Source organism: Pelophylax lessonae (genome assembly GCF_965119305.1).
Source record: "Pelophylax lessonae genome assembly, chromosome: 11".
NCBI lineage: Eukaryota > Metazoa > Chordata > Amphibia > Anura > Ranidae > Pelophylax > Pelophylax lessonae.
In genome coordinates this window covers 10,953,545-10,979,988 of record NC_138778.1, presented here as the reverse complement: position 1 = coordinate 10,979,988, position 26,444 = coordinate 10,953,545, and the positions used below count along the sequence as shown (strand labels likewise).

General features: G+C 44.6%; 1 protein-coding gene across 1 annotated transcript in view; it reads left to right on the top strand.

The window, feature by feature from the left end:
• Positions 1-26,186, top strand: part of GLP2R (glucagon like peptide 2 receptor) — a 122,147-nt gene extending 95,961 nt beyond the window's left edge. Inside the window, exons 8-13 of the mRNA XM_082272435.1 lie at positions 3,658-3,718; positions 10,569-10,638; positions 13,813-13,901; positions 15,502-15,640; positions 17,017-17,058; positions 25,420-26,186. Of these exons, the coding sequence (XP_082128561.1) occupies positions 3,658-3,718; positions 10,569-10,638; positions 13,813-13,901; positions 15,502-15,640; positions 17,017-17,058; positions 25,420-25,752 (734 nt within the window). The 3' untranslated portion in view covers positions 25,753-26,186. The remainder of the gene's footprint in view (positions 1-3,657; positions 3,719-10,568; positions 10,639-13,812; positions 13,902-15,501; positions 15,641-17,016; positions 17,059-25,419) is intronic.
• The last annotated feature ends 258 nt before the right edge of the window (positions 26,187-26,444 follow it).

The window sequence follows — 26,444 nt, the reverse complement described above, 5'->3', positions numbered from 1 at the left end:
TAAACCTCTGCGCACCTTTCCACCGTGATATACGCAGTTCACTGCGGGCAAATGAAGGAAACGTCTGTAAGAATAAAACACGCAGAATATTAAAGGGAGAGAAAAAAAAACCCACAAAATTCAGCGGTAACCCTGAGAGAGGAAAAAGACATGACAGATTTTTTAGGGCTTTTATGTGTAAACTGGAAGAAAAAAAAGTATACTTTTTTTTTTTTTTTTTAGCCTGTGGCAGGAATCCATTTCTGTGATTTCTGGAACCAACTGGCCATCGCACACAATGCAGTTCTAGCCAGTGGTGATTCTAAAGCCCCGTACACACGTACCGATCGTCGGCCGAACGATCGGCCGTCTTTTATCTGAGGGCTGTCTTGTCTGTTGAAAACTGCAAAAGACTGCACACGAATTTTGTCGGCCAACAACAGCCGACTGCAGAAGTGATGTCATGTGATGGTTAACTTTCCTTGTCTTTTTTCTTTTCTGAGCATGCCCAGTCTTGCAAATCTGCTGTCTGTCGGCCGAATTCTGTACTGACTGGCGAACAATCGGCCGTTCTGGTGTTGGCCAACAAAAATTTTAATGCTTGCACGACAGATTCTGTTCGGCCGAAAATGCGCTGTCGGCTGTCGGAAGCATCATACTAACAAGCCTACAATCGGCCGATCGGTCGTCGGCCCAATCTTTACGGCGACAATCGGTACGTGTGTACGGGCCTTAACACTCAGAAATTCAGATTTATTCTTGGGGGGGGGGGGGGGGGGTAGCTTCACCTTTCATCCTGTTCGGGTATACACCATATTCTGATTTCTATTATTTCTGCCCAATAATTCATATACTGTATTATGTATCTTGCTATTTTCTACAATTCTAAAGACTTTTAGAGAAGTGAAGGGAGGGGAGGAGGGGGGGGGGGGAGGTGTTCATAAGGAAATCATAAGGGAGGTAAAGGGAAGATGGGAGAAGGGAAGGGAAGGGAGGTGAGTGGAAGGCTGGAGAATAGAAAGGGAGCTAAAGGGAAGAAGGGAAGGGAGGTGAAGGTAAGATGATAGAAGGGAAGGGAGGTGAAAGGAAGATCTGAGAAGGGAAGGAAGGTGAAGGGAAGGGGTGGGTGAATTTGGGAGAAGGGAAGGGAGGTGAAGGTAAGATGATAGAAGGGAAGGGAGGTGAAGGTAAGATGATAGAAGGGAAGGGAGGTGGGTGGAAGTTGGGAGAAGGGAAGGGAGGTGAAGGGAAGATGGGAGAAGGTAAGTGAGGTGGGTTGAAGGCAGGAGAAGGGAAGGGAGGGGAAGGGAGGTCGTTGGAAGGTGGGAGAAGGGAAGGGAGGTGGGTGGAAGGCGGGAGAAGGGAAGGGAGGTGGATGGAAGGTGGGAGAAGGGAAGGGAGGTGAAGGTAAGATGGGAGAAGCGAAGTGAGGTGGATGGAAGGTGGGAGAAGGGAAGGGAGGTGAGTGGCAGGTGGTAGAAGGGAATGAAGTTGAGTAGAAGGCGGGAGAAGGAAAGGGAGGTGAAGGGAATATGGGAGAAGGTAAGTAAGGTAGGTGGGAGAAGGGAAGGGAGGGGAAGGTAAGATGGGAGAAGTGAAGAGAGATGGATGGAAGGTGGGAGAAAGTAAGGGAGGTGGGTGGAAGGCAGGAGAAGGGAATGGAGGTGAAGATAAGATAGGAGAATGGAAGGGAGGTGGGTGGAATGCGGGAAAAGGGAGGTGAAGGTGAGATGGAAGAAGGGAAGGGAGGTGAGTGGAAGGTGGGAGAAGGGAAGAGAGGTGAAGGTAAGCTGGGAGAAGGGAAGGGAGGTGAAGGTAAGATGGGAGAAGGGAAGGGAGGTGAAGGTAAGATGGGAGAAGGGAAGGGAGGTGGGTGGAATGCGGGAGAAGGGAAGGGAGGTGAAGGTAAGATAGGAGAAGGGAAGGGAGGTGGGTGGAATGCGGGAGAAGGGAGGTGAAGGTGAGATGGAAGAAGGGAGGTGAGCGGAAGGTGGGAGAAGGGAAGAGAGGTGAAGGTAAGCTGGGAGAAGGGAAGGGAGGTGGGTGGAAGGCGGGAGAAGGGAAGGGAGGTGAAGGTAAGATGATAGAAGGGAAGGGAGGTGAAGGTAAGATGATAGAAGGGAAGGGAGGTGGGTGGAAGTTGGGAGAAGGGAAGGGAGGTGAAGGGAAGATGGGAGAAGGGAATGGAGGTGAACAGAAGGGAAGAGAAGGGAAGGGAGGTAAAGGGAATATGGGAGAAGGTAAGTGAGGTGGGTTGAAGGCAGGAGAAGGGAAGGGAGGGGAAGGGAGGTCGTTGGAAGGTGGAAGAAGGGAAGGGAGGTGAGTGGCAGGTGGTAGAAGGGAATGAAGTTGAGTAGAAGGCGGGAGAAGGAAAGGGAGGTGAAGGGAATATGGGAGAAGGTAAGTGAGGTAGGTAGGAGAAGGGAAGGGAGGGGAAGGTAAGATGGGAGAAGTGAAGAGAGATGGATGGAAGGTGGGAGAAAGTAAGGGAGGTGGGTGGAAGGCAGGAGAAGGGAAGGGAGGTGAAGATAAGATAGGAGAATGGAAGGGAGGTGGGTGGAATGCGGGAGAAGGGAGGTGAAGGTGAGATGGAAGAAGGGAGGTGATCGGAAGGTGGGAGAAGGGAAGAGAGGTGAAGGGAAGCTGGGAGAAGGGAAGGGAGGTGAAGGTAAGATGGGAGAAGGGAAGGGAGGTGGGTGGAAGGCGGGAGAAGGGAAGGAAGGTGGGTGGGTGGAAGGCGGGAGAAGGGAAGAGAGGTGAAGGTAAGCTGGGAGAAGGGAAGGGAGGTGAAGGTAAGCTGGGAGAAGGGAAGGGAGGTGAAGGTAAGCTGGGAGAAGGGAAGGGAGGTGGGTGGAATGCGGGAGAAGGGAAGAGAGGTGAAGGTAAGCTGGGAGAAGGGAAGGGAGGTGAAGGTAAGCTGGGAGAAGGGAAGGGAGGTGGGTGGAATGCGGGAGAAGGGAGTTGAAGGTAAGATGGTAGAAGGGAAGGGAGGTGGGTGGAATGCGGGAGAAGGGAAGAGAGGTGAAAGTAAGCTGGGAGAAGGGAAGGGAGGTGAAGGTAAGATGGAAGAAGGGAAGGGAGGTGAAGGTAAGATGGAAGAAGGTAACTGAGGTAGGTGGACAGAGCCCAGGAGCCAAGGAAAGGAGAGAGCTTTGAATGTCCTGTTTAAGACCTATTCTAGCTCCATGCAATACTGTTTACTGTTACCATAGAAATGTTAGGAGGTTAGGTTGTGTGAAAGTTGGATCCCTTAGGAGGTCACAAACTAAACTGCCATTACTGTAAGTCTCCAGAGCATCCCTGCAACACTAAACCCTCCACACAGTTCCTCGTCTGACCGATTAGACTAGTTGGCAAGGGGACAGAAGGGGGGCTTTATTCTGTCCTTCTAAACAAGAAATTGAATTAAAGAATATACTAGAAGATCCAATGATCTTTCCTTCTTCCAATGCAGCGTGTTGTGTTACCACCAAAATGAGAGGTTCTCTTTAATGATAAAATGTGGAAGATTCTTAAAGAGAAACTCCCCCTTTCTGTAAACAGGGTATTGCAGGGCGGGTCAGATAAATCATCATCATCACCAATGAAGGGGGGTACTATATCTTATTCAGAGGGAGGGGGGTGATCAGTACACCACCATATCACCTTTGACCTCAGTGTTTGTTTGTTTTTTGGCAGTGTGTCCCCTCCTGTTCATCATACCGTGGGTGATTGTAAGATCATATCTGGAAAGTGAAGGGTATGTAATCATTATTATTATTATTTTTTTTTTTTATATTGTATTTTCTATGTACACCTACATCTCCCCAGGGGGATACAGACAGCAATAAACAAACAAACAATGGGGCTTTCCAAATTGTATGCAATAAATAAAAGTTAAACCTCTTATTATCCCTTAGATTAAACTTAATTTGTTATAATCACCTCTAATTAACTCCTTCGTCCTCTTCTTCCCCTAACTATGGTTTTCCAATTTTTTTTCCCCAACCATGCAAATATTGTAAATTAAAAAACAAAAAAAAAAAGTTTATTTTTAACCTCTTAATATCTGTTAGGTAAATATTAGTTTACTATAATCACCTCTTCTCACCTTAACCCCTTTTTTCCTATTTTTACTTTTTTTTTTTCTAACATGCAAAAATAATTAAAAGAACAAAAAAAAAAAAAAAACTCTAATTAACTCCTTCCCTCTCTTCTCCCCTTAACTATGGTTTGAAATAAAGAGTGTGTTTGTAGCACAAGATGGTAAATAAAGGTACCGCATCCCTAATCTGTATATAATCTATACTGGGAAAGATATCCCAAAGGGTGAAACCGACAGCTAAAACCTGAGGTGTGCAGGTAGGTGCTGGGGTAAAAAGAAAAAAGGAAAGGTATAGGAAAGGAAGGGAAAAAAGGAGAGGAGGGAAGCAGGGGGAAGGGAGAGGGATGGGAGAAGCAAGGAAGAGAAAGTAAGAGAAAGAAAAGGGACTGGGGAAGGGAACTGGAAAGGACAAGAAATGGGGAAGGATGGGGCAGGGAACTGTAAGACAAAGGAGGTAGGAAGAGAAATGGGAGGGCTGGTGGGACTTTAAAGGTACCAGGTAATTCAAAATGGTAAAGACATGATTAAAAACTAGAAATGTTTATTGACATAACATCTTAAAAATCAAAGACCAACAGTGTAACATAGATACATATATTTTGACATATACAAATACAAAAGGAACAAATACATAAGACATAAGGCAATAAATAAATGGTGAGGATGAATGCGTCCAATGATGAACATCAGACCAGTCCCGACATGTTTCACGGGCAACAATGCTCCGTTTCTTCAGGGGAGTAAGAATGTATCAATATACAGTGCCTGTATGATACAACAACAGTAAACGTTTGTTATTGGCTCAAATGCATATATGTATAACAACAAATATAAGTTGCATGCCACCATAAAATGTTGAGATGCATCCGAGACCACCACCAAGGAAAGACCCACTCACAGACCAGTCGGATAGAAGCACTCCCCAAGAAAAACGTCTCACCCGCGGATGTGGAGGGGCATATGGAGCAGGATAAGGATATAAACTGAAAAAACCTTCACCATCAGGGAAAATGGAGGAAAGTAAAAAGAAATCTGTATATTAAGCTAGTATATATACCTCATTCGATGTATAAGATAGACTCGTTTGTATAGTCAAGATAGACAGGGTTAAAAGCAGGAGGGCTCAAGTATGGCGGCCATATTGGAACCAACGCGCAGGGTAATGAACTATTAAAATGAAAATACAAAAACGTATACCTGTAATTAGGAGTCTATGGAATGACTCTCCAATGAGTAATTGGGAAAAAAGAAGGGGAGAGACAAAAGAGCAAAAAGGGGGGCTTTACCTGCAAAGTAATAAATAGATAGATAGGCCCTTTCTAGTACGGGTTTGTAACTAGAAGTCTGAAGGAGAGCCCAAATACTAGATTTGTGTGCTGTTGTCGCTGGGTCAAGAAAGGCCAGCCATTAGGCAGTTCTATAAAACATTATCGAAGAGATGAAAGAGTTCAAAAATTAGTGAACCATTCTGTCACCAGGTAACAAAAAGCAATGTACTACACAATGCCCCTCCACATCCGCGGGTGAGACGTTTTTCTTGGGGAGTGCTTCTATCCGACTGGTCTGTGAGTGGGTCTTTCCTTGGTGGTGGTCTCGGATGCATCTCAACATTTTATGGTGGCATGCAACTTATATTTGTTGTTATACATATATGCATTTGAGCCAATAACAAACGTTTACTGTTGTTGTATCATACAGGCACTGTATATTGATACATTCTTACTCCCCTGAAGAAACGGAGCATTGTTGCCCGTGAAACATGTCGGGACTGGTCTGATGTTCATCATTGGACGCATTCATCCTCACCATTTATTTATTGCCTTATGTCTTATGTATTTGTTCCTTTTGTATTTGTATATGTCAAAATATATGTATCTATGTTACACTGTTGGTCTTTGATTTTTAAGATGTTATGTCAATAAACATTTCTAGTTTTTAATCATGTCTTTACCATTTTGAATTACCTGGTACCTTTAAAGTCCCACCAGCCCTCCCATTTCTCTTCCTACCTCCTTTGTCTTACAGTTCCCTGCCCCATCCTTCCCCATTTCTTGTCCTTTCCAGTTCCCTTCCCCAGTCCCTTTTCTTTCTCTTACTTTCTCTTCCTTGCTTCTCCCATCCCTCTCCCTTCCCCCTGCTTCCCTCCTCTCCTTTTTTCCCTTCCTTTCCTATACCTTTCCTTTTTTCTTTTTACCCCAGCACCTACCTGCACACCTCAGGTTTTAGCTGTCGGTTTCACCCTTTGGGATATCTTTCCCAGTATAGATTATTAACTATGGTTTGCAAAAATAAGAAATTTGAAAACCTCTTATTAACTCTAAGTGCCGGTTCACAATGCCGCGACCACAAAAGTAGCGTCGCTTCCAGCGTGACTTAGCGCGACTTTGGTGCGACTTCAGCGCGAGGCGAATTTTTATTTGGCCAATCACAATATGATGTTTTGTGACCTAATTTCCTTTTCCTGTTTTTTTTTTTTTTTTTTTTACATATTTCCTTTTTAAGAAAAATGCTTTTTTTTAGGGGTTCTGGACATGCTACAGAGCTAAAACTTGACAGGTACACTTTTTAGACCCCCCCCCCCAGACACTAAATACAAAAAATGACATGCCTGCCTAAAAAAATGCCCGATAAATGCCAGAAAGAATAAAAGACAGCCGCAGAGAAGCTGTATTACTGAAAATATAAGACAAATGCTGTTTTTGGGGGTTCTGGACATGCTACAGAGCTGAAACTTGACAGCTACACTTTTTAGACCCCCCAGACACTAAATACAAAAAATAACATGCCTGCCTAAAAAAATGCCCGATAAATGCCTACAAGAAAAAAGCCAGCCGCAGAGAAGCTGTATTACTGAAAATATAATAAAAATGCTGTTTTTTAGAGGTTCTGGACATGCTACAGAGCTGAAACTTGACAGCTACACTTTTTAGACCCCCCAGACACTAAATACAAAAAATGACATGCCTGCCTAAAAAAATGCCTGATAAATCCCTGCAAGAAAAACGGCCAGGTTGACAGAAGACATATTCATGTTTTAATAAAAAATTATGCTCTTTTTTTGTTCAATACCATTTTTTTGCAAAGTCGGATGACAAGTCGGATCACAAGTCGCTTCAATTAAGATAAGGAGGCGACGCCCATTGAAGTATATGGGACAGTCGGATCACTGGTCGCCTCAAAGTAGTACCGGACCCTTTTCTGAAGTCGGAACGACCTTAGTAGCGGCAATTAAGACGGCACTGATTGAATTACATTGCTTGGGTTATGTCAAGCGACCTGGGGCGACACAAGTCGCCTCGTGAGTCGCACTAGTGTGAATGGGCACTTAGTTAAACATTCGTTTCCTATAATCACCTCTAATTAACTTCTTCTTCCGCTTCTCCCTTATCTATTATTTTCCTAATTGTAAATGTTTTTTTTTTTTTCAAACATGCAAACATTTTGTTTCTTTTTTTCTTTTTTTTTTTTTTAAACCTCTAATTAACTTATTTTTTCTCTTCTTCCCTTAACTATTATTTTCCTATTTTTCTTTTTTCTTTTTCCTAGCATGCAGAAATATATACATATATATATATTTTTTTAAACCCTCCAATTAACTCCTTCTTCCTCTTCTCCCCTTAACTATGATTTTCCAATTTTTTTTCCCCAACCATGCATAAACGAGAAATTTATCCAAAATATACTGACAGAAATTAAGAAAACCTTTTTTTTTTTGTTTTTTTTTTTGTTTTTTTTTTTATATTCTGTCTTTTTTTTTTTTTTTCGTAAAAAAATAAAAAAAATCCAGAGGTAATTAAATACCACCAAAAGAAAGCTCTATTTGTGTGTGGAAAAAAAAAAAAAGATAAAAATGTCGTTTAGGTACAGTGCTGCATGACCGCGTAATTGTCATTCAAAGTGTGACAGCGCTGAAAGCTGAAAATTGGCCTGGGCAGGAAGGGGGGGGGGGGGGTGAAAGTGCCGGTATTGAAGGGATTAAACTAAAAATCACAGCGGCAGATTTGGTGTTTTGTTTTTTGGGGAGGAAATGACAGATCCAGAAAGGATTAGATTGCAGCGTTCGGGTTCAGGACAAAAAAAGAAATGCATTTATGAATGAATTAAGGTCCGCCGCGTTCCTCTCATCCTCCCCGCCATCCATCATCATCCAATCGCAGCATGGGCAGGATGATTCATGGTCCAATCTCTCCGCACCATATACACACTGAATGGATCGATCGCTGAGCGGCAGCCAATAAATCACCCGGATAATTCTGGGCTGCAGAGACGGAAATAGCCGGGAGATTTTCAGACGATACAATTACAAGCATAAAATACAAAAAATGGTCCAAAAACAAAAGAAGACGTGGAAGACACGAATACAAAGAGTAAATTATACACGTTATTACAGGCCGGCTCACCCACTGACTGCTACTTCAGCTTTGTCTGCCTGCTGATATGTTGATCCCCACATTGGGATGTTTTATTGTATGAAATCTCCCCACCACAAGTCCCAGCACCACCCGCCAGCTGTATCCAACTCAAAGCCCAATAATTGTGTTCGAGCCCTACACTCACTTCATCCTGGAGGGAGGGGCAGAGACACAAATTACTGCAGGAAATATCACCATTGTGGGAGGGGCAGAGACAAAAACTACTGCACGAAATCTCATCATTGTGGGAGGGGCAAAGACACAAACTATTGCAGGGAAATCTCACCATTGTAGAAGGGGCAGAGACCAAAAAATAGTGAGGGGAAATCTAACAAATTACTGAGAAATCTCATCATTGTGGGAGGGGCAGAGACACAAACTACTGCACGAAATCTCATCATTGTGGGAGGGGCAAAGACACAAACTGCTACAGGGAAATCTCACCATTGTGGGAGGGGCAGAGACACAAACTATTGCAGGGAAATCTCACCATTGTAGAAGGGACAGAGACACAAATTACTGAGAAATCTCATCATTGTGGGAGGGGCAGAGACACCTATTACTGCAGGAAATCTCACTATTGTGGGAGGAGCAGAGACACAAACTACTGCACGAAATCTCATCATTTTGGGAGGGGCAAAGACACAAATTGCTACAGGGAAATCTCACCATTGTGGGAGGGGCAGAGACACCTATTACTGCACGAAATCTCATCATTGTGGGAGGGGCAGAGACACAAATTACTGCAGGAAATCTCACCATTGTGGGAGGGGCAGAGACACAAACTATTGCAGGGAAATCTCACCATTGTAGAAGGGACAGAGACACAAATTACTGAGAAATCTCATCATTGTGGGAGGGGCAGAGACACAAATTACTGAGAAATCTCATCATTGTGGGAGGGGCAGAGACACCTATTACTGCAGGAAATCTCACTATTGTGGGAGGAGCAGAGACACAAACTACTGCACGAAATCTCATCATTTTGGGAGGGGCAAAGACACAAACTGCTACAGGGAAATCTCACCATTGTGGGAGGGGCAGAGACACAAATTACTGGAGGAAAATCGCACTATTGTGGGAGGGGCAGAGACACAAACTACTGCACGAAATCTCACCATTGTGGGAGGGGCAGAGACACAAACTACTGCACGAAATCTCATCATTGTGGGAGGGGCAGAGACACAAATTATTGCAGGGAAATCTCACCATTGTAGAAGGGGCAGAGACCAAAAAAACCGTAAGGGGAAATCTCACCATTGTGGGAGGGGCAGAGACACAAATTACTGCAGGAAATCTCACCACTGTGGGAGGGGCAGAGACACAAACTACTGAAGGAAATCTCACCATTGTGGGAGGGGCAGAGACACAAACTACTGCAGGAAATCTCACCATTGTGGGAGGGGCAGAGACACAAACTACTGCAGGAAATCTCACCATTGTGGGAGGGGCAGAGACACAAATTATTACAGGGAAATCTCACCAATGTGGGAGGGGCAGAGACACAAACTTTTGCAGGAAAATCTATTGTTGGAGGGGCAGAGACACAAATTACTACAGGGAAATCTCACCATTGTAGAAGGGGCAGAGACCAAAAAAAATACTGAGGGGAAAACTCACCATTGTGGGAGGGGCAGAGACCAAAAATATACTGAGGAGAAATCTCACCATTGTGGGAGGGGCAGAGACACAAACTACTGGGGGAAATCTCACTATTGTGGGAGGGGCAGAGACACATATTACTGCAGGAAATCTCACCATTGTGGGAGGGGCAGATACAAACTACTGGGGGAAATCACACCATTGTGAGAGGGGCAGAGACACAAATTACTGCAGGAAAATCCCCTCATTGTAGAAGGGGCAGAGACCAAAAAAATTCTGAATGGAAATCTCACCATTATGGGAGGGGCAGAGACACAAATTACTGTGATAAAATCTCTCTCTGTATTATCTGACTGACCCCTGAAATGAATTATTAGTGATATCTGGTAATATAAAGCTCTTGTGTAGAGTTGGTGTTTTATTGTATGTAATATTGGTTATGGATTACATGGAAATAATAACCTGACAATGTTTGTTGTGCACTATTCTAGGTGCTGGGAGACGAATACTAATACAGGGATCTGGTATATTATAAAGGGACCGATGCTTTTCTGTGTGCTTGTAAGTATTCACAAGACTTCAGCTTCACAGGACACACACAGAAACACAAGCGGCATACACGGGCCACGGCACATGTACAGAACATGCCAAGGCAGTGCTGGATTACCAAACAGGCAGAGAAGGCACCGGCCTATGGGCCCCAAGACATTTAAGGGCTCAGTGAGAATGGATCAAAATAATATTGAATTGATCTTGGAAGAAAATTACAATTAAGTTTTCTTGATTTGTTTAAAAAGATAGAAAAAAATGAATCAAATTTTGGTGCAACCTACATCTGTGTAATGTACAGTAGTGATGGTCATCTGGCAGCCAACGTGCACACTTAGTTCAATGTTATCTCACTAGAGGGCGTGCATGAGAAACCTCCGGAAACCTGCTAGTGGGTCCCAAGGTTTTGATTGCTAAGGGGCATTCACAGATTAATCACACAGGGTGCAAACATAACACGCACAGGATATGAAAAGGGAACGCACTGGACACACATTGAGGACATGTAGAGGGCAGACACAGGACATGTAGGGGGCAGACACAGGACATGTAGAGGGCACACACACAGGACATGAAGAGGGCACACACACAGGACATGTAGAGGGCACACAGGACATGTAGAGGGCACACACACAGGACATGTAGAGGGCACACACACAGGACATGTAGAGGGCACACACAGGACATGTAGAGGGCACACACACAGGTCATGTAGAGGCACACACAGGACATGTAGAGGGCACCCAGGACATGTAGAGGGCACACACACACGGGACATGTAGAGGGCACATACAGAGGACATGTAGAGGGCACACACACACAGGACATGTAGAGGACACACACAGGACATGTAGGGGGCACACACAGGACATGTAGAGGGTACACACACAGGAAATGTAGGGGGCACACACACACACAGAGGACATGTAGAGGACACACACAGGACATGTAGGGGGCACACACAGGACATGTAGAGGGCACACACACACAGGACATGTAGGGGACACACATAGGGCATGTAGAGGGCACACACAGGACATGTAGAGGGCACACACAGGACATGTAGAGGGCTCACACAGGACATGTAGAGGGCACACACCGGAGATGTAGGGGGCACACATAGAACATGTGGGGGACACACACAGGACATGTAGAGGCACACATAGGACATGTAGAGGGCACACTCGGGACATGTAGAGGGCACACACCGGAGATGTAGAGGGCACACACGGGACATGTAGAGGGCACACACGAGATATGTAGAGGGCACACACGGGACATGTAGGGGGCACACAGAGGATATGTAGAGGGCACACACAGGACATGTAGAGGGCACACACAGGACATGTAGAGGGCACACACAGGACATGTAGAGGGCACACACAGGACATGTAGAGGGCACACACAGGACACGTAGAGGGCACACACAGGACATGTAGAGGGCACACACACACGGGACATGTAGAGGGCACACACCGGAGATGTAGGGGGCACACATAGGACATGTGGGGGACACACACAGGACATGTAGAGGCACACATAGGACATGTAGAGGGCACACATAGGACATGTAGAGGGCACACACGGGACATGTAGAGGGCACACACGAGATATGTAGAGGGCACACATAGGACATGTAGGGGGCACACACAGAGGATATGTAGAGGGCACACACAGGACATGTAGAGGGCACACACAGGACACGTAGAGGGCACACACAGGACAAATTAGAGGGCACACACACACGGGACATGTAGAGGGCACACACGGGACATGTAGAGGGCACACACAGGACATGTAGAGGGCACACACAGGACATATAGGGGGCACACACAGGACATGTAGAGGGCACACACACACGGGACATGTAGAGGGCACACACACACAGGACATGTAGATGACACACACGCACAGGACATGTAGATGACACACACAGGACATGTAGAGGGCACACACACACGGGACATGTAGAGGGCACACACACACAGGACATGTAGATGACACACACAGGACATGTAGATGACACACACAGGACATGTAGACGGCGCACACAGGACATGTAGAGGGCGCACACACAGAACATGTAAAGGGCATACATAGGCCATGTAGACGGCATACACAGCACATGTTGAGGGCACTTACAGGACATGTAGGGGGCACACATAGGCCATGTAGACAGCACACACAGGACATGTAGAGGGCAGTGAAGTCTTTTAGACCGCAGATCTCTCCATAAAGAGGACCTGTCATGCTCTGTTCCTATTACAATTGATGTTTACATTCCTTGTAATAGGAATAAAAGTGTAAAAAAAAAGTGTCCCTGCCCCCTCCTGCTCGCATACATAGGTCGTGTAAACGAAGTTCAAACCACACATTTGAGGTATCGCCTCGAACATTAGAGCAAGAGCAGTAATTCTAGCACAGGCCCTCCTCTATAACTCTAAACTGGTAACCTATAAAAAATTCTAAAGCATCGCCATTGGAGATTCCTAGGTACCAAAGTTTGGCGCCATTCCATGAGTTTGTGCAATTTTAAAGCGTGAAATGTTGGGTATCTTGTTTACTAAGCGCAACCTCATCTTTCACATTATACAACAAAATTGGGCTAACTTTACTGTTTTTTTTTAATTCATGAAAGTGTTTTTTTTTCCCAAAAAATTGCTCTTGAAAAAAATAATACCGTGTGACATAAAAAATTGCAACGATCGCTGTTTTATTCTCTAGGGTCTCTGCTAAAAAAAATATTTATACTGTTTGGGGGTTCTGAGTAATTGTCTACCAAAAACATGATGATTTTTACATGTAGGAGAGGAATGCCGGAATTTACAATAATTTACATTTGAAAAGTACAGGTTGTAACCTAATAACATTATATGAGGAACATATTAAACACCAGACAATGAGGAACATATTATTATACACCAGGCAATGAGGAACATATTATTATACACCAGGCAATGAGGAACATATTATTATACACCAGGCAATGAGGAACATATTAAACACAGTTCATGATTTGGGTTTACATTCACTTGTGAAGGTGCAGAAATATTTCTTCTAAGCTGCTTCGAGGTCTCCACAAAATCCATATCATACACTTCTGTCTTCATTATAGATGCACGCAGAATGGTTTTCTGTAAATGTAGCAGAAAGTAACCCAAACTGGTGTCTTCTGTCTGTCCACAGATAAATTTCATGGTACACATCCGGATATTACATCTTCTACATATGAAGCTGAAAGCCCAACAGCTAAAGTTTACCGATTACAAGTACCGGTGAGTAAGAATAATAATTTAATGACCTGATAAGGATGATCTGTAGTTATTACCTGTGACAAACTCACTCAGGACAGGGGCTTTTGGAGGGGACTGCAGGTTAGCCTCTTGCCTACTGACTATGGGCCCTGGTTTGTGAGGGAACACTGCTCTTTGTGGGGTGTATGCTGGGGGGGGAGAGGGGGGACCCTTGGAGTAATGTTACTTTGGATTCAAGTCCACATCTCCCCGTGACACACAGACTCAGGGACTCTAGGCCTAGAATCCATGTTAAAGGCAGGGCCATCTTACTGAATGGGCACGCTGGACAGTTGCCTAGGGGCCCCACTTGCCCGGGGGGCCCCACATGCCCAGCGACCCAGCCCCAGCAACGCATTAGTCCCAATTCCGTGTACATCCCGCCGATGAACTTAGCAGATGGCAAGCGCCTGTTAGCCCTGCACTGCTGTCAGGCCCCTTGGGCCGTGGAGGGGGAACCCATAACTGCAGGAATGCCTTTCCACCTCCACAGGAACAGACGCACACAGGACAGTTGAGTCTGTCTGTCTCCCGCCCATGTGTGTGTTCACCGGACCCAGCCGCCCAACTTGGAAGCTGTCATTAGCCTGGCATTGCTTTACCAATAAATATCACCTTATCGATAATTTGCATTTTTATTCTTGTGGGTGATTGTGTGATTGTGTTTAATGCTCTTAATATGGCACTGGTTAAAGGCCTAGCTGCCTATTGCTAATAGGGGACTGCTGCGCACAGTCAACCTCCTGTCTTCCACACATTGTTGATTGTTGTGATTAACTCACCTATTGTCTACTGTGGGGATGTGTTTACACTTATAATAATGTGCATTGTACTTTATGAGCTTGATGACGGCAAGTCTTCTAGTTAATTAGCTGAAGTTAATTAAATCACTGTCATCTATTAGTTGCTAGTGGAAAAGTAGAATACGGTTTGTGTTGGATGTTCCTTAGATAGATTAATTATATTTCAGTACACAATTTCATCTGCATATGATAATGTAATCAGGCACCTGACCTGGTGGTGTATATATTTGGTGTGAGTTTGTTCAATAAATGTTCCAGATCTTATACAAGCTATTCTCGGCTAGTTTTGTATGGGGAGGCGGCTAGAATATCTGATATCTATGTTCAAGACTGGAGAAGGTAGGTAGGGAAGGACAATGGGCAGGGGTGGGCAGAAGGTAGGGATGGACATTGAGCAGTGGAGGGAAGCAGGTAGGGAAGGACATAGGCGTTAGAGGGCAGTAGTTAAGGAAAAGCAGTGGACAGGGCAGAGTTGCAGGTGGGGGAGTGCAGTAGGCAGAAAAAGGCAGTAAGCAGGGAAGTGCGGTGGGCAGGAAGTGGCAGTGGGCAGTAGATAAGGAAGGGCAGTAGACAGTGGATTGGTGTGGGCTGGGTAGAGCAGGAAGCACGAAAGGGATAAATGAACTTATGCCACCTTATTCGCCATCACACTGCCTATCATCAGGATTGGACATAGTTAATAAATGGCTATATTTTCTGCTCTTTGATTGATCGCCATCTAGTGGAATCAGAGTAAATTACTTTGTGGTAAATGGTTACTTTTTTTTCTATCTCTTAAGATTTGCTAAAGCAACTCTCATCCTCATCCCTCTGCTGGGGACACATGAAGTCTTCTTCACCTTTGTCAGCGATGAACACATTAAAGGGCTCACCAAACACATCCTGCTCTTCATTCAGCTGACTCTGAGCTCCTTCCAGGTAGACACTAATGGAAATCCAGCTTTTCTGTAGGGAATATGATGGCTTTTGTCATTAATAGTATTATAAGGCATATCAATTAGGACAGACAGAGGAAACCTATCTACAATGTCTAGTATGATTGGAGAAGCATGCTTAATTAGAGAAGGGAGGAAACCCTGACTCACCATTCAGAAAGACTATAAATAAGTATCCTCACCATCCTGCCTGCCCTACTTCTACACCGGTCCATTTCTGCATCATAATAATGCATGTGTTACCACAATGAGTGATACGATACACATTACCGCAATAAGTGGTAACGCATGTTAGATGCATTACTGTGTTGTGCTGCCAGTCATTTTAAATAGAACCCTTTGCACTAAAGCAACACCTGTGTTGCAGTGTATCCCACAATGCTTGATGTTGTGGAGTATTGCATTGGAAAAAAGGGCCATTATTGCCACCCTATTGACTTAACCCAACACACAACAACATACAACATAACACCAAATATATACAATATCACTTCTGCGTTAAGGTTTGGCACCAGTCCTTTTGGGGAGGTTCTCTCTAGATTCCAGGCATTTCCAGCACATGACCCAGGTCATGGTCTTCTAAGTTCCACTTGGCCTTGCTGACCACCTAAGGCAGGGGAATCCTTAAGCACTATGCATAAGAACTCAAAAAAAGGGGGACACACCAACCTTGTGCATTAACCGAGACACCATTTATTTAAAAATGGAAAGTAGGGTACTAACAAAAAATAAAGAGTATCAAGTCCATCACAAATTTCCAACAGATCAACCAGAATTGGTAATGCACCACTAGATGACCCAAAAGGATGTCCCAGAGTTCTTCAGTCACTATTGTGCTTGTAGAAGAATAGGGGGCACCCTTGAAATGCATTAACGTCTGCAGAACTCTGGGGCATCCTCTCAGTCCATCTGGACGCTACCAATTCTGGTTGATCTGTTGGAAATTTTTTATGGGCTTGATGCTCTATATTGTTTGAAAGTATATTTTTTTTTATCCCTAAATAAATGGTGTCTTGGTAATGTACAAGGTTGGTTCATCCCCCTCCCCTACCACCCGCCACCACCTTGGTGGTGTTTTTATGTACAATATACAACGTGTTAATGCATGACCACACCACAAAGAAGTAAATGGGCTTCCAAGATCTCACTCTTTTACAATACTACATCCAAAGGGATGATGAGATCTCAAATTGTTTATGTGCTGTGAGAGAGAATAAACACGAGCAATCAACATTTATTTGACTTAGTAAGGCTGTTTTATACAGAGCTGGAAAATTCTGTGATAGGATTATAAAACAGGAACACTTTTAGGGTTTTTTGACTAATTTGAATTAATCTTCTCTTTATTATTATTTTTAGGGCTTTGTGGTTGCCTATTTGTATTGTTTCACCAATGGGGAGGTAAGTAAACGCTTTATAGGTATTATGGATTTTCAGGCCAATGTTAAAATGTATCTAGAATCATTTATTTTAGTTTTGAATCCACTGAGAAAATTACATAGTAGGTGAGGTTGAATAAAGACAATAGTCCATCCAGTTCAACCTGTGTAGGTGTGTGTGGCCGTAATCATCTCACATAGCCCTGAATGTTCTGATCCTTGAGATGTACATCTAAGAGTCTTTTGAAAGCCACCATACTTCCCGCAGAAACCACCTCTTGTGGTAGAGAATTCCACAATCTTGTAGCCCTAACAGTAAAGAACCCCTCACGTTGCCTGAGGTTAAAAAGCTTCTCCTCTAATCGCATTGTATGCCCTCGAGTCCTCATGCAATCTCTTCGACTAAACAGCTGTTTTTCTATGCCGAAATCACCATTGAGATATTTATAAATTGCTATCATGTCCCCTCTCAGGCGTCTCTTCTTCAGGGAGAATAAATCACGCTATTGCAGACGCTCTTCATAATTAAAGCGGTAGTATCCCGCTTTTTTACATTTTTACCTACAGGTAAGCCTATAATAAGGCTTACCTGTAGGTACAATTAATATCTCCTAAACCGGCATGGTTTAAGAGATATTTGCAGTGCATGCAGCCGCTCACGCGAGCCGGGAGCTAAGTTTTGCTTGCCGGGAGCTTGCCGAAAATCACTCCCGCGCGCATGCGCGGGAGTGACGTCATCGCGGCTCCGGCCAATCACCGGAGCCGCCAAACCCGGAAGAGATGGCGAGAGATCATGGCAGCGCCCGCAGCGATGTCCGGGGGTCCGTGTCGGAGCTTCGTTCTAAGGTAAGTAATACATAATGAGCTAGTATGTGATGCATATGCCTTTGTCTTACAGGTTTTTTTTTTTTTTCGCGATTTTAGGTTTACAACCGCTTTAAGGTCCTCCAATCCCCTAATCAGTTTAGTTGCCCTTCTCTGGACTCTCTCCAGCTCCAACACATCCCTCCTGAGGACTGGCGACCAGAACTGGACAGAATACTCCAGATGTGGTCAGACAAGTGTTTTTATCATGTCCCCACTGAGGAAATTCACCGTCTTTTTGTCCTGGTATTACTACCATGCCCATACAGAATGTGAGGGAAAATACAAAATTTGGAGTTGTTACCAGAATAGGACTATCTTCTAATCTTCAAAATTTGCCAACTATCTTAAAGAAGATTTCTCCTCACTTTGTAGAGATTTCATCCCATTTCTTGTTTGTTTTACGGACAGGAAGGGAAAGCTCGCCAGTGGGACTGTTACGGACAGGTGTCCATAGCCACATGGAGAGGGACAGTCCAGGAAATACAGGAGGGTGCCTAGGATGGTGGAGACACAGGTGTCATGGTGGTGCCCAGTGCTTACTGGGGTCACAAAATGATACATAATGCATAGGAGACATGAGGGCACTGGGGTCACTAGAGACACAAGAGTCACTGGAGACACAGAACGCACAGGAGTGAACAAGGGTCATAGAGTCACTGAAGGCAGAGGAGCGCTGGGGTCAGTGGAGGCACAGAGATCACAGGAGTGCACAAGGGTTACAAAGTCACTGAGGGCACAGGATTGTTGGGGTCACTGGAGACACCGGGGTCACAAGAGTGAGCAGGGTTCAGAGATTCCCTGGAGGGACAGGAGTGCACAGGGGTTACAGAATTACTGAAGGCACAGGAGCGCTGGGGTTATTGGAGTCATGGGTGTCAGTGGAGGCATGGAGATCACAGGAGTTCACAAGGGTTGCAATGTAACTAAAGGCACAGGATTGTTGGGGTCACTGGAGACAGTGGGTGTGCAGTCCAGGGTTCACAGATTCCCTGGAAAAAAGGAGTGCACAGGGGTCACTGGGGATGCGCAGAGGCCACTGGAGGCATAGGGATGAACAGGGTTTACTGGAAGTATAGGGCTGCACAGGGTTCACAGGAGGAACAGGAGTGCACAGGGGTCACTAGAGGGATAGGGGTGCATGGAGTTGAATGGAGACATAGGGATGAACAGGGCTCACTAGAAGCACAGGGTTCACAGGGGTGAACAGTGATCAATTGAGCCACAGTGGTGCACAGGGTTTACTGGAGGCACAGGAGTGCACAGGGGTCACTGGAGGGATAGGGGTGCATGGAGATCACTGGAGGCATAGGGGTGCACAGGGGTTGCTAAATGCACAGAGCTCACTGGAGGCATAGGGGTGCACAGGGTTCACTGGAGCCTTAGAGGTGCACAGGGTTCACTGGAGGCACAGGAGGGCACAGGGTTCACTGGAGGCATAGGGGCACACAGAGGTCACTGGAGGCATAGGGGTCGCTAAATGCACAGGGCTCACCGGAGACACAGGGGTGCACAGGGTTCACTAGAGGCATAGGGGTGCACAGGGGTCCCTGTAGGTATAGGGGTGCACAGGGTTTGGGCATAGGTGTTGCACAGAGTTCACTGGAGGCACAGGGATGCACAGTATTCACTTTAGGCACAGGGTTCACTGGAGGCATAAGAGTGCACAGGGGTCACTAAAGGCACAGGGGTCACTAGAGGCATTAGAGTGGACAGGGGACCGTGGGAAAATATCCTTATCTGTGGTCATTGTGCACTCAGACACCCCCCCCCCCTCTCCCCCCAGACCCTGTGACAATAGCCCCATCAGTGGTCACTAGACCCCCAGATCCCCTTGAACCCTGGCAGAGTAGCCCCATCTGTAGTCACTGGGCCATCAGATTCCCCCAGACTGTGGTACAGTGGCCCAATCTGTAGTTGCCAGACTCTCAGATCCCCCTAAACCTTGGGACAGTGGCCCTATCTGTAATCACAGTCCACAACAGTGGCCCTATCTTTAGACACAGCCTAGAACAGCCCCTGCAATCAATGTCTTCAGACATTTTGTGTCTATAAACCTCTCAATCCCTCTCATGTGTCTGAGCTGTTTGTAAAATAAAATGTACATAATGCTCTGCAGTTAGCAGCGATCCCTCCGGCTCCCCCAGGGTTAATTAATCCTTAGCAGTAATGAGCGTACACAGATTACACTCAGCCGCGGAAGTTGAGTCATTGATCTATAAACCGCCTTCTTCATTTACCCTCTTATCGACATCATCTGTTTTCTTCTTGTTAGGATTCAGTAATTAAATGCTAATATTGATTCTGCGACTTCTATCCGGGCTTGACTAGAAATCCAAAGCTTAGAGGAGAATCCAGATGATGGGCCCCTTCATAGTCACTAGTGAAGGGCCCCCAGTCCCTCCACGGAGGGGTCCTGTGAAATGATCGGTTCATTAGAAAGCCTGATAAACTTCGATGGGTCTCAGCTCGATGGCAATGGGAGGACAGGGAGGACCTCCTTGTCCTATGGTGATGATTTCACAATGGCTAAAAAAAAAAGAGAGCATTCAGCGTTCAATCATACCACCCAATAAGAACATTTATACTGTATATTCAACAGCCCAATGTAACAACAAAAATGAGAGAACAGTCATGCCCAGTAAATAGTAGCACACATCATCATCAACAAAGAGACCCTTTATGTAATACCCCCCACACCCCAGAGGCATTGTGGCACCTCCATAGGCAGAGGTGGGACAGCATTTCACCCCAGGGTTGAGTCCATGGCCTAAAATTGAGGACTGAGAAAGAACATTGGGCACCAATCGCTTTTGCCTTGTTAAAAATTATTGTAGAACAGTCAGGGAGGTGAGGGTTAGGGGTCCCAGATACCAAGCAGATCACTTACAGACTCATAGAACCAATTTTTTTGTCCTGGGACTTTAAATGAGGCACAGCACATACGACCTATAAATAACTTGTTTCCAACATTGTTGTTTATGAAATAAAGAAATATTGCATACAAAAAAGAGGATAAAATGGTAACAAGCTGATTTGTAATGAATCCATATTCTTGCATTTCATACTTGACTAAATAAAAAATGTAATAATGTTGACCATATACAATCCAACTTGCAATACATGATTAAAACAAAAATTGCATCCATAAACTCGACGCGTTTCGTGGCTCTTTGTTCACTCTTCAGGAGTAGATGCTTGTATTAGATGCATGGTATCTCGTAATCAGTGTTGGGGGTTGTGATGATGTTCACCATCACTGGAATTTAAGGACAGATGGGTGATGGGTTGAATTGCTTCATATTTGTCAGCAAGGTCATTTGTTCCCTTTGCCATGAGGTCTCTGAGCAGGAAGTCCAACTCCTAATATGGTCATTCCAGGAAGTTCAATGGGGAGACGGGCTGGCTAACAATGTTGCTGTGGCTTTCCATTCACCTATTGTCAGGTGTGCTAATGACCTCACCTGTTGTCTGCTAAAGGATGTATTGACACTCAGAGTAATGTGTATTGAGGGCTCGTTAGGGAACTATTGTTCTGTGTCTGACTATTGTGTACATTGATTGCCCCCTGGGGCTTCTGTCTCCTTGCACATGGCAGTCCTTCTGGTCAAGCTATCTGACCAATCACTGCTGACTCATTTTCGAGCCCTCATTTGCATGGCTGGAGAGGACCTTATGGGGAACTGCAGGTACTGTGAAATTGACCAATGGGAAAGCGGTTGTTGGGGGAAGGATGTTCCAATTTCTGTATAAAAGTGTGCTGTGTTCTTCCAATAAATGGTCTTCCTGTTTGAACTTACATACAGCTTGCTTGGTGTTTGTTCTAATGGATTCCGGACGGCACATAGCTGTAGTTCGGATCCCGGATCCTTGGTTGACCGAACCTTCAGACGTTGCGATCTGCAAGCTGACTCACTAGAAACAGAGGAGTGTCGGGAGAGCGGACAGAGCGAGCAAGGGTCTCGTCACAGGGGTAACGAGTTACAAAGTAACGGATTACAGTAACTACATTACTTTTTTTGGTAACGAAGTAACGTAACTAGTTACAATACTAATATTGGTAACTACACTACTTTACTAGGCTATAGGAGGTAACTACACTACTTTACTAGGCTATAGGAGGTAACTACACTACTTTACTAGGCTATAGGAGGTAACTACACTACTTTACTAGACTATAGGAGGTAACTACACTACTTTACTAGGCTATAGGAGGTAACTACACTACTTTACTAGGCTATAGGAACGCGCTTTCCTGCGTTACCCAAGCCGTGCGATACAATCGTTATTTCGAAGAATAGAGAGGGATGAAGTTTATGACTTTTTGTTGCACTTTATGTTTTATTCTGTTTTTTCAGGTTTTGTTCTCATGTTTCCCAAAGCCTCTGTTTATACAATAAACTCTATGCAGAAAAAGTGTCATGTATCTTCTTCTACACGGTCAATTAAGAAAGAGGACAGTAAAGTAATAAGTAGTGAAGTTACTTTTCAAATGCAGTAACTAGTAAAGTAATCTCGTTACAATTTACAGAAGTAACTTGTAACTAGTAACTAGTTACATTTTTTGAGTAACTACCCCAACACTGCTCGTAATATATCCAAATCCATGTCCAGCTTCACAATGTCAGAACCTTTAAGCCAACTTGGCAACACTGTAAACAGTAACTTCGCTGATTCACAAACTTTTCTCTCCATTTCCTAGGCTCAGTGCTCTTCCTCTACATGGGTCACTAGATCCTAGCGGCAACAAGGGTCCTCCCCTGGGTCTTTTCCTTGGCAAGGCTTCCCCCATAGACAGGCAGGACACCTTCAGGAACACTTCAAACCTATCACACTCCTATAGCACATGGCATGTCCCACTATGGCTTTTGGGCCTAATAGATTGATCACTCCAGCAGCACCACCTCCCCAAGCCTCAGTCAGGTGGAGGAGAGGGATCACCGCGCCTGTCCCAAATATTTATATCCTCCCCCAGCATACACCAGTGTCATGAACCTCCTACTGGGTTGGGTGAAGGAAATATAAATATTCATAACTCAGTCTTGTTATGAAATCTCATATTAGTGCCAGTGGTACCAGAAACAGCTTCTGGCAGCAGTGATAAATCACAAACCCACTGAGCATAGGGAAAGACCAAGTGAAAAACTATACAATCAATCTGCGTTAAATAAAAAGAAGGGAAGGTGTAGCGCTATGCTATTCAAAATAGTCCATAAATAAAACTTGAATAGAGATGTGAGAAGATATATGTCGATTGATTGGGCAGAAGTGCAGATGAAAGCCACCACCAAACACCGAACACACTGCCTCTTACCCTCTGGCCAATCTAATATAGCATGAGGTATCTTTAAACCGACTCAGCCAATATCCTCTGTCATTTTGCGCTGATAATATCTCCATACACATCAGATATCCAGAGATATAGATCTCAAGGGCCCAAAAAGAAGAATACTCATAGAGTAGTACGTTCCAAAAGATCAAAATTTATTAAGAAGAGTAATTTCAAACACTCACATTTGGTAGGATTCTAAAACGCTGTAAAACCATGAACGCTGAATTGGTTTCAAACCAAAAAGATGGCCGCTGCGTCCCAATGAGCGATGACGTCACACGTCCAAGTCCCATGCCACACCAATGGCATGAACCTCCTACTGGGTTGGGTGAAGGAAATATAAATATTCATATCTCAGTCTTGTTATGAAATCTCATACTAGTGCCAGTGGTACCAGAAACCCCTTCTGGCAGCAGTGATAAATCACAAACCCACTGAGCATAGGGAAAGACCAAGTGAAAAACGATACAATCAATATGGGATAAATACAGCCCAGCCAAAAACGAATTTTAGGCAGTAGCCCCATGTTTAGAACAGGGTGTTACATTGAGGTTCCCATTCATTTAGATAGTATACCCACTTGTTACCTGCCCTAGGAGTGCCCAGTGTCTAGGTCATGTCATGTGACACCTGCCCAACCCACATGGCATGTAAATGTGCCCCATATATCTGACTGTGTCCCTTCTATTTTAGCTAATGTCAAGGGATCTTTGTATATAAGACATGATGAAAATAATTACTTATTTGGATTGTACCCCTGACTTTTAATGGAATAACGTTGTATCATGACCTCTTAGCAGTGATGTGGTGCTTCAATTTCAATTCTTATTACTTGTAATTCTACACCTTATTGCTTCTCTGAACCTGGTCAGCTGTTGCCTACACCGTTGTGTTCCACCAACAAATAGCCAATCAAGTGTTCAGACTGCATAGATGGTCTAGAATCCTCAGCCATATATGATTATAAAGGAGACATTTTTAGGTCTTAAACATAGTCGAGAGAACCTTGAAGACCTAGGAGATGCTTGGGCACCACCAGCAGAAGGACCAATGGTGGACCCAGAGATGGAGCAAGATTGCCAGGCTTCCCCTACCATGGCATTGCCATTTTTAGAGCTTCACCTCTTTATCAATGCTACAATTTTGGCAAAGAAGCCAAGCCACAACTCATGTTGCATTGTAGAAATAGTCAAAGCCCAGTCCCTCCATGTATATATATTATTGGTCCACAGTGGGGGCTGGTGCTCAAAATGTTTTTTTTTGGGGGGGGGGGCGCAAACAGAAAAATGTAATAGGCATTGCTTTGCGGCAAAAAACGCTGTACAAAATTGCGTGACTTTGAGGTCGCAAAAGTGTGAAAGGGGCCTTCAGTAATTAAGGTATAGTGTGCCCCCTTTCAATGCAGAGAGACCAGCATGCCCCCTTTCAATGCAGAGACCAGTGTGCCCCCTTTCAATGCAGAGAGACCAGCATGCCCCCTTTCAATGCAGAGAGACCAGTGTGCCCTCTTTCAATGCAGAGAGACCAGCGTGCCCCCTTTCAATGCAGAGAGACCAGCGTGCCCCCTTTCAATGCAGAGTGACCAGCGTGCCCCCTTTCAATGCACAGTGACCAGTGTGCCTCCTTCAAAACAGTGACCAGTGTGCCCCCTTCAATGCAGTGACCAGCGTACATGCCCCTTTCAATGCAGTGACCAGCGTACATGCCCCCTTCAATGCAGTGACCAGCGTACATGCCCCCTTTCAATGCAGTGACCAGCATACATGCCCCCTCTCAATGCAGTGACCAGCGTACATGCCCCCTTTCAATGCAGTGACCAGCGTACATGCCCCCTCTCAATGCAGTGACCAGCGTACATGCCCCCTTTCAATGCAGTGACCAGCATACATGCCCCCTTTCAATGCAGCGCCCCGGGTCCACCCTTTGCTGCAGCCTATTAGAGCCTCTGGCTCTAATCAGGTGATGCCAAAAAAAAAAGCCCCATTGAACTCCATGCGTCCGGCGCCCCTGCATGCAGATTAGGGGGCCGGACGCATGGATAGGGGGGGCGGCGCCCCTGTGCCCCCAACGCACCGGCCGTCACTGTGTCCAGCGCTTTTGTATTGTCCAAAGCAACATGCCATATACAGTAGGTTGTGTTCAGCCCAAACTTCTTCTAATGCAAACACTTTCCTTTTTTCTCCGCAGGTCAAAGCAGAGCTCCGTAAACAATGGAACCTCTTCCTCCTCCAGTATTTTCCGTGCAAAAGCTGCGTCTTCAGAAGTCAAGTCAAGTATAAACCCAAAGCTGCTAAAAACTCAAACCCATTATTCACACACAACGGGGTCTACCAGAATGGGAAAAAAAAGAGCAAAGTCCAGCTGCTTCCGGCCCCCAGCAACCTGACCTCTGGCCTGGACCCCAATCACAGCGCCACCCTGCAGTACTTCACCAGGGGAAGCGTTTCTGAGAGCAGTGATGGTGGTTTAACGCTGGGGGAGACATTTGAGGAGACGGTGGAAGAAAGTGAGATATGTTAGGGGCAAAATGATGATTTTTTAGAACATAATTGTAGAAAAAAGGCAGAGAATCAGGTTCCAGGTAGTAAGGAATAAACCAGGAAAATCAACAGGACCTCAACATGAAGGATGACTCCAGAAATGGATCACTTCGAAAAGGAACTCTAAAAACTATTAAGGCTGATTCTGAATGTAGCAATGGAAACTTTTAAAAAAAACAAGATTTTGAATGTTTTTATTGGAAATTTACATTTATTTTGTATATTTTGCCATAATGCAAGAAAATATTTGTTTCAAGTATATTTGTGTATATTAGTTTGTTGGTGACCTAATCCTTATAGGCCCTTGACCCCACTTTATACTGTAGAGTCAGGATAGGCCACTTTGAAATGTTTACTTTGTATGTCCTTCAAATCTTTATACGAAACTAAAATTTTCCTACACCTTCATTGAATAAATATAATTTTACGTTAAGTATTTTTTAAAATCAAAATATCTCAGCATTTGTTTAAATATACATAGTGAAATAAAGTAATGGAATGTCCAGTTTGTAATTTTGAGGGGTTTTTTTTACATTTTTGGCTTATTATATTTTTTTTTTGGGGGGGGGGAGTAAAATACTTTGGAATTTTAAAAAAGGTGAATTTTTTTTAAATCAAAATATCTCAGCATTTTTTTAAATCTACATAGTGAAATAAAATAATGGAATGTCC